Below are 13,646 nucleotides of genomic sequence, written 5' to 3' on the forward strand. Positions count from 1 at the left end.
TCCGCCGAGGCATGCTCAACTTCAGCAGCCCATCGTACATGATGTTCCACAAGAGAGGACCCAGTACTGACCCTTGGGGTACTCCTCCTGTCACCTTGTACTTCCTGGGACCGGACTCTGTGTCGTACTTTAGGACCCTTCCGCTGAAATAGCTGCTGACCATTCTCTGCAGGTATCCTGGTACATTCAATTTGTCAAGAGCCTCCATAATGCAGTCCCACCTGGCTGAATTGAAAGCGTTCTTGATATCTAGCGTCACCACTAAACAGTACTCCTTGGTGCCATTTAGCCACCGTTCTCCTGCAATCGCTTCCCTCGCGGTTTCGACAACAAGGTTGATGANAAGGTTGATGGCATCGAGTGTGGATCGGCCTTTCCGGAAACCATACTGACTTTTGGCGAGGATGGGTTCCCCTGCAGCCTTTATCCTCTGGTGAATAATACGCTCGAGAATCTTACCCACAGTATCGAGCATGCAAAGAGGACGATAGGATGAAGGTTCGTCCGGTGGTTTATTCCCCTTTGGGAGCAATACCAGTCTCTGCTGCTTCCAGACGGCAGGGAAGATGCCTTCTGTGAGGCACTCGTTGTAGACATCTAAGAATTGTTCTGGTATCGTGTGAATGGCCAGTTTCAACGCGACATTTGGAATTCCATCCAGCCCAGGAGCCTTGGAGTTTCCCACTCTTTTGCAGGCCTCCATCAACTCCTCCCTGGTGATCTTCGGAACAATTTCTCCTTCCCATTGTTCAGTATTGCGGCGAGATTCTGGTTGACCCGGAAACAGCCTCTTCACAATTTTGTTCAGGAGCACCGAGCACAATGGTGATGGTATTGATTGACTTTTAAGTCGTGTCATCACCACCTTGTACGGCCTCCCCCATGGATCGTTCTCTACCTCGCTGAGGAGCTCGCTCCAGCATTGTCTCTTGCTGTACTTGATGGCTTTGCTGAGCTTCCGCCGTGCCTTCTTGTACTGCATCTCTAGCCTCTGGAAGTTAGGACTATTCCTACCACGCTGAGATGACCTCCTAGCTGCGTTACACTCCTTCCGCAACACAGCGATGGTATCATTCTACCAGTACACCGGTGGCTGTCGATTCGTTGTTCTTTTCCTCGTCATAGTGGCGTCACAGGCTTTGCTCACTGTCCTCATAATATCCTGTGCCTTCGCAGTCGCGTTTACCCCAACAATAGGATGGCCGTCTAATGCCACCGAATATGAGCCCGGATCGAATGTGCTCACTCGCCAGCCAATGCTATTGGTTTTCTTCGCTGTTAATGCGACTTTCTGGTCAGAACATATCTCCCAGAGTATTGCTCGGTGGTCACTCGCCGTGTAGATATTGCTCACGCTCCACGAGTAGTTTCTCTTGGCGAGAGCACCACTCACGAAGGTAAGGTCCACAGTTGAGCTCTTCTCTCTTTTCACGAAAGTCGGTTCGTCGCCAGTATTCAGCAGGACCACGTCTAACGATGACATAGCTTCTAGCAAAGCTTGTCCTCTGGCGTTTGTCCCCTTACTTCCCCAATCAACTGCCCAGGCATTGAGGTCCCCGGCTATTGCCACGGGAAAGCGCTGCTTCGCATCCTCGGTCAGTCTATCTAAGAAGTCCGTGAACTTATCAAAGGAAAGACTTGGCGGGGCGTAACAGCTGTAGAAGTGAATTCCATCAACTTTAGCCTTTATGAAGCCCTCTTGTGCGTTATCTCCTGTGATGTTCTGGAAAGAACGATCCCCACAAGCCCAGATTACCGCCTTCCCACTGGCGTCGTTAATCCAGGCTTGAGTGCCAAGGTGTCGGTATGGCTCCGAGACGATCACCACCTCTATCTTCAGCTCCCGCACCGTCTGCATGAGCAGATCATGTGCGGCCTCACAGTGATTGAGGTTGAGCTGTAGTATCCGCATTACCGTTTACTCTTCATCTTCTGGAGTGCCTCAGTGAAGACAGGGCATTTGCCGCTACCAGCAATATGGGCACAGTTCTTAGTTTGGAGCAACGAGCTTCCTTCTCACAGGTGGCGGCCTTGTGTCCGACTTCTCCACACTTTGTGCAGAGTTTTGCCCGGTCCACTTCACTCTTGCACTTGATGGCGAGATGACCATAGTGCCAGCACTTGAAGCACTTGACCAATCTCTCCACCCTTCGGATCCGGCAGTTTACCCATCCTATGCGAATCTTGCCCCGTTCGCCTAGGACTTTCTTCGCGACCGCTGCAGCCACCGTCACGGATGCAGTCTGGGTTCCTCCGTAGGCCTTGCGCAAAGACCTGATCGCGTCGGGGGGGATTTGACAATCCACCCCAGCTGCGAGTTTCAGGGCTTCAAGCACCTCTTCCTTCGTCGTCAGCTCGTCGAGATCTTTGATCTCGAGATCCTCCTGTGGCCCTTTACTGAGGACATCAGCCTCGTTTCCAAGGAGCTCGGCTATCGCCTTGTGTAAGCTATCAGATTCGTTCTCCTTATCCTTCGAAAGGATGATCAGCATATCTCCCGTGGTCGTTCTGCGAACTTTGTCAACGCACTCACGAGCCTGCTCGGAAGATATCTGCCCCTTCACTCGTTTGAGCACCTCCGAATACTGCTGCTTGTCCTTCATGCGTACAATCAGAGCATTTGGCCTCGTCACCGGTACCCTTTGCTTCTTTTTCTTCTCCTCGTTCTTATTAGGCTTTTCTGACCGTTGCAGCTGCCTCTCCTTTCTGGTCTTGACCTTCTCCCAGTTCGACGACGCTGCAGGTGCATCCTTCTCCTTGCTCTGGACCTGAGCAACCTTCGTTTCATCTTTTTTCTTCTTCTTGGGGTCCTTGGTGTCCGTCGGTGGTGATTCTCGCGACTTCCTCTTCATCCTGGAAACCTTGCTGTTGTCAGAAAGAGCTGAGTTCCCCTCCTCAAACTCTGAGTCCATCGAGGTCGCAGTATATTCAGACAACGTCCGCGTTCGCCCTAAAAGCAATGATGCTGGTGTGACCAACATTTGCCTTGTCTGCCCTGCATGTCCGCCTAATTGTCTCATCCGTTTAGCTGAGGTGCTGATGGAGCTCACCAACTCTCGGGCCTGAGCGTTGATGCTCCTCTTCTCCTTCATGTAGTTCATCAAATCAGCAATAAGCTATTCATGCCTGTCCCACATTTTCTCCTTCTTTCTGGCTGCGTCAGTTGGCTCCAATTTCTGAGTCAAGTTGCCCTGCTCCACCTCTTCAATTTTTTTGTTTGTATTTGCTTCCATCTTGTTCCCACGAGTATCTAGGGAAATAACGGACCACCTCAGTAGAGCCCCGGTTACTGAGGCTAGGCCACTTAATACACCTGGAGTTGGACCCGGTGCCCCAGGGCCACCGTTTGCGACGCCAATTACCCCTGGCGCCTTCCAGAAATCAGCACGGTGAACACTTTAACATTGGGGGGTTTGAACTGCTTCTTTGTTCGGGAAAATCCCTTAAGCCCCTCCACTGTCGTCAAGGTCCTGCAGTTCCTAGGAGGGGAACAACATCCGTATGTATGTATGTATGTGCGTACGTATGTAAACAAATTTTGCTTCGATTCTTCGCTAATGAATCGATTGCATTGAATCTTTTTTCCCTCCAATGTAGGTATTCTTGAGCCCTATCAATCGCCATTAATTAAAATTCAATTCATTCATTACTTCTTAAAATTTTTGAATTTTTCCAAATATTTTTTTTTCACGATAACTAAAAAAAAATATTTTCAATTAATTGAATGATCGCTTAAAAAATTAGTTTGGATACGCTTTTGACCGAGTTCGAAGATAAAGGCGATATCAATAATCGTTATATATTTGCAAGTTTGCAAATGTTCTGTAATTTCTGAAAATCAGGATTCTGGGGATACCTTTGGACATCATGCTTCATTTGAATTCAATTATAGCTTAAAATACTTGTTTTAATGCAATCAATTCGACGTTAAAAGATGATTATGATAGCTTTATTAGTTCATTTGATAGTTTATGATGATTGTTGAACTGGAGATTTATGGAACACGTTACATCTACGGTCTAGCGTAGATGTTCTGTAGATGTGTGTAAATGTGCTTTTTTGGGCCTAAAAAGCATGAAAATGATCGAAATAAAGTGGAATAATCATTGGGAAGTTAATTATCAGAAGATTAGTGTCAGTTATCACTCATTGAGTTTTTTTAATGAATTTGAAGAAATTACTGCTAGTGTACTTAATGCCACTAGAACGTCGTGTGGGGGGGATTCCGCGAAATGGCGGCAGCGCCGAATTACCGAGTAGGTCGGTCAAGACAGCAGCACAGCAGCAGTCGCAGGCCAGCCGCCTGCCGAATAAGTCGACAGTGGGATTGCATCGGCCGATTTTTAAATTAATTGTTTAATGATTAATCAAACAATTGATTTTTGATGTGTCATTCTCAGAGGACGCACGGGGGGGTCGAATTTTTGGTTCTGTGATGAGGGGTGAGAGGAATTATTTTTCTGACCCTTAATTGCATTGAGTGAAGTCCTCGGGGGCGGGGGGATTTTTTTGACCTTTCTGACCCTAAATCGAATTGCTAAGCGTGCGAGGGGGGGGGGAATTTTTCCTGATCCTTCTGACCCTCAATCACATTGTGGTAAGGATGCAAAAGGGACAGGATATTTTTCTGATCTTTCTGACCCTTAATCGCATTGTGGGAAGCCCAAGGGGGGGAGGGCGAATTTTTCCTGATCCTTCGGACACTAAATCAAATTGGGAAGGTCCGAGGGGAGGAGGCTTTTTTTCAGACCCTTCAGACCCGAAATCTGATTGTGGCGGGTCCGAGGAGCGAGGAGAATTTTTTTTGACCCTTCTGACCCTAAATCGGATAGTTGAGTGTATGGGCGGGGNGGGGGGGGGATTTTTTTGACCATTCTGACCCTAAATCGGACTGTACAGGATCCGAGGGGTAAGACAAATTTTTTTCCTGAGCCTTCTGACCTTAAATGACATAGTTGCGAGTGCGACGCGAGGGGGGAATTTTGGGTCCTTTTCGAGGATGCAAGGGGGAGGGGATTTTTTCCTGTCCCTTCTGACCCTTAACCGCATTGTGGGAAGCCCAAGAGGGTGAGGGGGAATTTTTCATGACCTTTCGAACCCTAAATCAAATTGCGAAGGTCCGAGGGGGGGGGCTTTTTTCTGACCCTTCAGACCCCAAATCTGATTGTGGAGGATCCGAGAGGCGAGGGGAATTTTTTTTGCCCCTTCTGACCCTAAATCGGATAGTTGAGTGTATGGGCGGAGGGGGGGGGGGGATTTTTTTGACCATTCTGACCCTAAATCAGACTGTGGAGGATCCGAGGGGTAAGGGAAATTTTTTTTCTGACCCTTCTGACCCTAAATCACATAGTTGAGAGTGCGATGGGGAGGGAGGAATGCTGGATTTTTTGTTGAGGATGCAAGGGGGAGGGGATTTTTTCCTGACCCTTCTGACCCTTAATTGCATTGCGGGATGTCCAAGCGTGGGGGGAATTTTTTTTTCTGACCTTTCTGACCTTAAATCGAATCGCGAAGGGTCCGAGGGGGGAGGGCTTTTTTTTACCCTTCAGACCCCAAATAGGATTGTGGAGTATCCAAGGGGTGAGGGGAATTTTTTCCTGACCCATCTGACTCTAAATCGGATAGTTGCGGGTGCGATGAGAGGGGAGGAGGAATTTTTTGCGACCCTTCTGTCCCTTAATCGCAATGCGGAATGTCCACGGGGGGGGGGATTATTTTTGATCCTTCTGACCCTAAATCATATAGTTGAAGGTGCGATGTGGAGGGGGGAATTTTGGGTTCTTCGTTGAGGATGCAAGAGGAAGCGGATATTTTTGTAGCGAAGCTACTTATTAATCGTTCGAATTATTTCACTATATTGTATTCGCACCGGCTTAGCAGCCGAATACTTGACTACGTCACCCCGTGACGATTCNCTACTTATTTATCGTTCGAATTATTTCACTATATTGTATTCGCACCGGCTTAGCAGCCGAATACCTGACTACGTCACCTCGTGACGATTCGTCATATTTCGGGCACCCTCGATCGGATGATCTAATTGCCTATATCGTGGCGAGAGACAGATTCGTCATAGCTCTCAAGGTGTAAACATCGACACATTCGGTGTGAATAAATTCCATTCGATTTCTACCGTTATGACGCGTGTTATAATTTCATCAACCTGTCCAACATTCCCGAGTATCCCACAAGTGGTGACCCCGACGTGATCCTTTTAACGTGATCAATAAAATTATCGTTTTAACGTGTTCAGAGTGAAATAGTTGCCGTTAAAATTAAAGTAATTTTCGATCGCGTGGTTTTCGTGGATCATTCGAGAAGCGTTGGATTTTTCGACACGTGCTCGGTAGCGTTATATCGTTCAACGCGCTTGTGTTACCGCGTGTGATATTTTGTGCATCGTGGTGCATCGCTGAGCACCCAGAGACGTTGTGCTGCACCGTGAAAATTATCACGAACAATTTCGCCGTGATTAGTGCACTTTTAGACGATTTTAGTGATTTTTCAGCAAAATGCCTGACGAGCCCGACACAACACAGGCATTGAGACGCCTCGTGGTTCGACCGGCACCATTTTCTGCCGAACGCCCGGAGCTTTGGTTTGTTCAACTCGAAGGGCAATTTCACCTCGCAGGTATCGAAAATGAACTCGACAAATTCCACATGGCTGCCGTCCACCTCGACACGCATGCCGCAGCTGAGGTTCAGGACATCATACTGCATCCACCTGCTCAAACTCCATGTAAGGCATTAAGAGAAGCCCTCGTGGAGAGACTCACGGCTTCACAGGAGACAAGACTACACCAACTCCTGGACAAAGAGGTTCTCGGTGATTGTAAGCCCTCATAATTTTTAAGACATTTAAAATCTCTTATCGACAATATTCCAGAAAATATTCTGAAAACAAAATGGCTGTCACGCTTGCCAGCAAATATTCAATCAATTTTAGCGACGCAAGCAGATTCCACACTAGACAAAATGGCGACATTGGCCGATAAATTAATGGAAATATCGTCTCCACCAATTATTAACGCCATTTCTCCAGGCGCTGATCCAGCCGTTGCCGCCCTGGAACAGAGGTTTTCGCGTCTCGAACTTTGCATTTCTGAACTAGCGAACGCAATAAAAAACGAACGCTCCCGCTCTCACTCACGTTTCAAGTCTCGTTCAAGGCCTCGTTCAAAGTCATGCAGTCAAAGATACGAAAAATGCTGGTATCATTTCAAATTTGGTGATCAAGCCACTCGATGCAGGCCTCCTTGTTCAATGTCAACGGGAAACGAACCGTCGGATCGTTAGTGGCGGTAAACGATCCAATCTTCCGCTCACACCGCCTATTCGTGTGGGAAATTAATACCAAAGTCAAATATTTAATCGATACCGGCGCGGATTTGTGCNCTCACACCGCCTATTCGTGTCGGAAATTAATACCAAAGTCAAATATTTAATCGATACCGGCGCGGATTTGTGCGTATATCCACGAACGCTTTTCCCTGGCAAAAATAAGGCAACGGAGTACATGTTGTACGCAGCAAATGGCACACGGATACACACATACGGCTGTACTGTCCTCTCGCGCAATTTCGGCCTCAGAAGGGATTTTTCCTGGCGTTTCACTATTGCAGATGTCGAAAAGCCAATTATCGGCGCAGATTTTCTCGGCCATTTTGGACTTTTACCTGATTTACAGAACAATTGTCTATTAGATTCAGCAACCGGTTTATCGACGCGATGTATAGCGTTATTATCGAATATCGTTTCAACAATTAAAGTTTACCGGCCGACCGAATCGTCTTGGACAGATCTACTTGCCGCATTCCCGTCAATAACTAAACCGGATGGAAATTTTCAATTTACAAAACACAACGGTCCATCATGTCGCAACAACGCCCGGATTTCCTATATCGAGTAAAGCTCGTCGTCTCGCCCCAGANATCTACTTGCCGAATTTCCGTCAATAACTAAACCGGATGGAAATTTTCAATTGACAAAACACACAACGGTCCATCATATCGCAACAACGCCCGGACCTCCTGTATCGAGTAAAGCTCGTCGTCTCGCCCCAGACAAATTAACGATCGCACAACAGGAATTTCAGAAAATGATGAAGCTAGGTATCGCTCGTCGTTCAAAGACCCCCTGGTCTTCACCGCTGCACCTGGTGCCCAAGAAATCTAGCGATTGGCGACTCTGTGGAGATTATCGCGGAATTAACGCTCGTACGATACCTGATCGATATCCAGTTCGCGTACTAGAAGATTTTACCGCCAATCTCGCAGGCAAAAAGATATTTTCGACTGTCGATCTCGTTCGTGCTTTCAATCAGATTCCTGTCGCTCTGGATGACATCTGCAAAACAGCAATAATTACGCCTTTCGGTTTATTCGAATTNACGATCGCACAACAGGAATTTCAGAAAATGATGAAGCTAGGTATCGCTCGTCGTTCAAAGAGCCCCTGGTCTTCACCGCTACACCTGGTGCCCAAGAAATCTGGCGATCGGCGACCCTGTGGAGATTATCGCGGACTTAACGCTCGTACGATACCTGATCGATATCCAGTTCGCGTACTAGAAGATTTTACCGCCAATCTCGCAGGCAAAAAGATATTTTCGACTGTCGATCTCGTTCGTGCTTTCAATCAGATTCCTGTCGCACCGGATGACATCTGCAAAACAGCAATAATTACGCCTTTCGGTTTATTCGAATTTCCATTCATGACGTTTGGACTTCGAAATGCTGCGCAGACATTTCAGCGATTTATCGATGAAGTAACACGAGACCTAGATTTCGTTTTTCCGTATATCGACGACATCTTAGTTGCCTCTAAAGACCCCGAAGAACATAAAAAATACCTTCGTCTCCTATTTCAACGCTTGGGAGAGTATGGAGTTGTCATCAATACCGCCAAATGCCATTTCGGAGGACCAGAAGTCGACTTTCTCGGTTATCGCGTAACGGCGGAAGGAATTCGTCCGCTTCCCGAAAAAGTTGAAGCTATCGTCAACTTTCCTCGACCAGAGAAAATTAAGAAGTTACGTGAATTTCTCGGCATGATTAACTTTTATCGGAAATTTGTTAAAGGTGCTGCAACAACACAGGCACCCCTTCATGAATTTCTTCAAGGTTCTAACGTAAAAGGGTCACATCCAGTTCCGTGGACTACAGAAGGACAAGCCGCCTTCAATGCCTCTAAGAAACAACTGCAAGACGCAACGCTGTTAGTGTACCCAGATACGTCACTACCGTGGGCTGTTTTTACCGACGCGTCCGAATTTGCTATCGGCGCCGTTCTTCAACAGCGCAGAGGTACCGTCTGGGAGCCGCTCGCCTTCTTCAGTAAGAAGCTTCAACCTTCCCTGAGGAAGCGATGCCCATACGACAGAGAGCTCCACGCAATTTATGAAGCAGTTCGTAAGTTCAGGCACATTTTTGAAGGTCGTGACCATTTATACANGACCATTTATACTGATCATAAACCGCTGCTGCATGCTTTCAAACAAAATCCTGATAAAGCAAATCCTTGGCAGTTCCATCGCCTTGATTTTATCGGTCAGTTTTCAACAGATATTCAGCATGTCGCAGGTAAAGATAACGTTGTTGCCGACGCCTTATCGAGAATCGAAGCCATATCCACAGCAATCTCGACGGCCGAACTAGCACAGGCACAAGCAGCAGATGCCGAACTCCAAGAACGTCTGCAAGACCCGAATGGCGTCCTTCAACTACGACCTATTAACATGCCAGAGAGTCCAACTCCAATTTACTGTGACGTCAACGATCAGCTGATTCGTCCCTATGTACCATTACCGCTACGTAAGAGAGTTTTTGACACTCAGCATAGCGTCAGTCATCCAGGGGCTAACTCATCAACTCAGCTGGTTGCTCAACGTTTCGACTGGCCGAGTTAAAAAAAAAACTGTCGTCTTTGGACTCGTGCATGTCTCGCATGCCAGAAGAATAAAATTTCACGACACGTGGCATCGCCGATTCAAGACTTTCCCGGGGGAAGAACAAGACGCTTCGAACACATTCATGTCGACATCATCGGACCATATGTACCGTCCAGAGGTTACCGTTATTGCCTGACAATAATCGACAGATTTTCACGTTTCCCGGAAGCATTCCCGATTTCCGACATTACCGCTGAGACTGTTGCCGGTATGCTCTACGCAAACTGGATTTGTCGTTATGGCGTTCCGCTTCGGATCACGACAGATCAAGGGACACAATTCGAGAGCCAACTCTTCAACGCTCTCGCTCGACGTACAGGCAGCAGACATATTCGCACGACGGCGTTTCACCCGCAAGCTAACGGCATGGTGGAACGTCTACATCGCCAAATCAAAGCAGCAATACGGTGTCACGAGAGTCCTCATTGGGTAGATACCCTCCCCACCGTGCTTTTTGGAATTCGTTCAGCGTGGAAAGACGATCTTAACGCCACATCTGCCGATATCGTATTTGGAGAGCCACTTCGATTACCAGGAGAATTTCTCGCTCCTGCTCCGAACAATGGCCTACCGGCAGTAACGATTGCCGACAGACTCAGAAACCACTTCGCTGAGCTCGCTCCAGTTTCCGCACACAACACGGCCAACGTAAGGTATTCGTATTTAAAGAACTCGCCTCATGTTCGCACGTTTTTGTTCGTTTAGATGCTGCTCATCATGCATTTACGCCACCGTACGAAGGACCACATCGTGTCATATCGCGACACGAGAAGCATTTCGTCGTCTGGATCAATGGTCAAGAAACTGTCGTATCCATTGACCGTCTGAAGCCAGTATTTTCCATTGCCAAAGACGAAGCAGCCGACGCTGACTTACCGGATGACGACAACGATTCAGACGACACTCTATTACCGTCGTCAGAACAATCGATCCCTGGTACGACACCAGATGCCTCACCCCAACCTGGACCATCTAGACGCAGATCATCATCTTGGGCTCCATCGAATGACGCAAGATCAGGGGCGGCGGAACGTGAAAATTTGAGGTGTGGAGTAAATTTTTTGCGATCAAGGTCAGAAGGATCAAATTGTATTGGTGAAATCATGTAGGTCAACACTAAAAATCAAGCATAGACGTTTTTTTTTTAAATCAAATATTTTTATTAATTAACGTATCAGTCTTTCGCAGTTTTATTGCAAACGTCTCTCTTCTTTTGTTTGTTCGCGAGATAAATTCGTCCATCATCTTCTCTAAATCTAACGTTGAAGCTAACTCTTGGTAGATATGTAAAATTGCAATATTATTCAATCTAGATTGTAACATTGTTGAACGCAAATATGTGTTCAAACGTCTCAAAGTTGAAAATGAACGCTCATTTGTACATGTAGATCCTGGTATAGTTAAAAGTATTTTAATCAATTTTCTGAATTGGGGAATCATGTCTGCAAGCACGGGATTCTCTTTCAAAAAGTTGACGACGTCTTTCAAAGATTCCATTCTCACATTTTGTCGACTAGAAACATCGATGAAAGTGTCACGATGTCTTTCCAATAAATCTCCATCGAAATCAGTCTGATACACCTGAGTTATTCCTTCAACAGCCACTTGGCTCTTCCCAAGAACGAAGTTTTCGCATTCGTCCAAGAAATCCATAGTTTGAGACACAAATCGAGTATTCAATGACATTGAAACTTGATCAAAAACTTCACAGTAAATTCTCCTGTAATATTCCTCTGAACTTTTAAATATGTGTGCCTCACTAACACTGTCTCTGTCCAAACGTTTCGAGATTTTCCGGAGACGTGGAACCTTCGGTTCTTCAATATCAAGGGTACTGATGCTTCCAACAGACTTCTTCCAAATGAATGAAAATCTTGAGTCTCGAGAGGTAGCAAAAATCTGTTTCATCACATCAACTTTCTTATGTGACTCAATCACACATAAATCCACTCGCTGCAGCTCAGCATTAAGAGTTTCAATTTGCTCAAAAATCTCGATCAATAGAGTGAGAAGGAAGAGAAAGTCGAATGATTCCATTTGACGCAAGAATCCTGAAGCTTTCGCAGAAATACTACTATCAACAGTACGATCGGTCCTGAAACCTTCCAGGAATTCCATGATGATTGTGTAGTTGTCACGCACTGTCTTCAAAGATTTCACACGTACACACCATCTATGCATAAAAAAATTAACAGTGTATGAAATGAACGAGGAATTGGCCTCTTCAATATAGATATTTATGGACTTTACCTTGTTGGACAGAATGCAGCCAAATTGAGATTTTCAGAAGACTGTAATTTTGTAAAAGCAACCAACCGCTTAGGTGAATCTCGAAGGAAGTTGATGAGATCTTTGACAGTTCCAAGAAAATTTCTTACACATAATATCTGTTCCATTGCATCCTGAACAACTAAATTTAGAGTATGAGGAACGCAGTGAACATACACAGCACGGGGTTCAACTTTTTGAATTCTTGCCTGAAGACCTGTATTGCGCCCACTCACATTGGCCGCCCCATCGTAACACTGCCCTCGCATATCAGAAAATTTCAAATTATATCGGAGTAATACATCTTCGACGAGATTGAACAATGTTTCAGACTTTGTATTCTCAGTTGAATAAAATCCTGTGAAAATCTCTTCGATAGACAAGTCTGATTGTACCACTCTCAGACAAACTGAAACTTGCTCCACTCTAGAGATATCAGATGTTTCATCTATCATCAGAGAATAATACTGCTCATTCTTAACCATTTCTAAGTTTTTCCTCAAAACCTCGTTAGCCATCATTTTTATGATTTCGTTGACAATATCATGACTGAGCCATTTACCCCCCGATCGATTCAGCCAACTGCTCAACTCAGGCACATCTTCAGCTCTCATTCGTAAGATTTGTAAAAGGTTTCACTGTTCGTCACTAGTATGACCACAAAAAGCAAGACCTTGTCGAGCTAATACAAGAATGGTACTGAAAATTTTCGTCAATGCAATCCTAGCGTCAAGCATTTCTTTCTGCTTGAAGTTTGAAATTTGTTCAGCAATCCCTTTTTTCTTCAGGTCATTTATAGCATTTATTGCGTCTGTATGCAAAGAACTCGATTCGTGATTGCGAAATCGAGATGGTGCGTTGCTCCAGCAACTAAAACCACTCAACACAAACGCCTCGTGTGAAATGCATCCGCTTCTGGAATTTGATGAACTGCTCAATAATAACTTTTTCTCGACAGCTTCTGTACACGTTGAGCACACAACCATATCAGATAAATTAAGAGAAATCCAAGGATGCGATTCTCTCCAACGCTTCCAAGTATTTGACAGCACAGGCAATTTACCTGAAGAAAAAATATGAATGACGAATACAAAAATATTGACAGGAGGGTAGAAAATGAAAAAAACATTCAAGTGTGAGATCAGAATCCTACCAGATGACTTAGATCGATCAGGAATGTTTTCGGAGTCACTTTCAGATTCACTGTTATTATTATTTAATTTTTGTTTCTTCTTTGGCGAATGGTTGTTGTTGAGGTTGGAATTTTCGGAGGTTATGTAGTGTGAAGTGGGGGATTTTCGCTTCTGAGGTTATTCCTCTGCTACTGGTTTGTTCAATGGTATCATAAATTTCCGCATCTTGAAGTACCAGGTGTTTCTCAGACAATAAGATATCCAGGTAGACACTAATACACGCACACTAGTAGC

General features: G+C 45.6%; 1 protein-coding gene across 1 annotated transcript; it reads right to left on the reverse strand.

Annotated features, from left to right (window-relative positions):
- Positions 1–1,925: 1,925 nt before the first annotated feature.
- LOC107045486 lies at positions 1,926–3,092 on the reverse strand. The gene has a single exon (XM_015267788.1). It carries the CDS (start codon positions 3,090–3,092, stop codon positions 1,926–1,928), a length of 1,167 nt encoding a protein of 388 aa, XP_015123274.1.
- Between the last annotated feature and the right edge of the window lie 10,554 nt (positions 3,093–13,646).

Source organism: Diachasma alloeum, unplaced genomic scaffold (assembly GCF_001412515.2).
Source record: "Diachasma alloeum isolate Michigan unplaced genomic scaffold, Dall2.0 Dall_scaffold_00951, whole genome shotgun sequence".
In the NCBI taxonomy this organism is placed as follows: Eukaryota; Metazoa; Arthropoda; class Insecta; order Hymenoptera; family Braconidae; genus Diachasma; species Diachasma alloeum.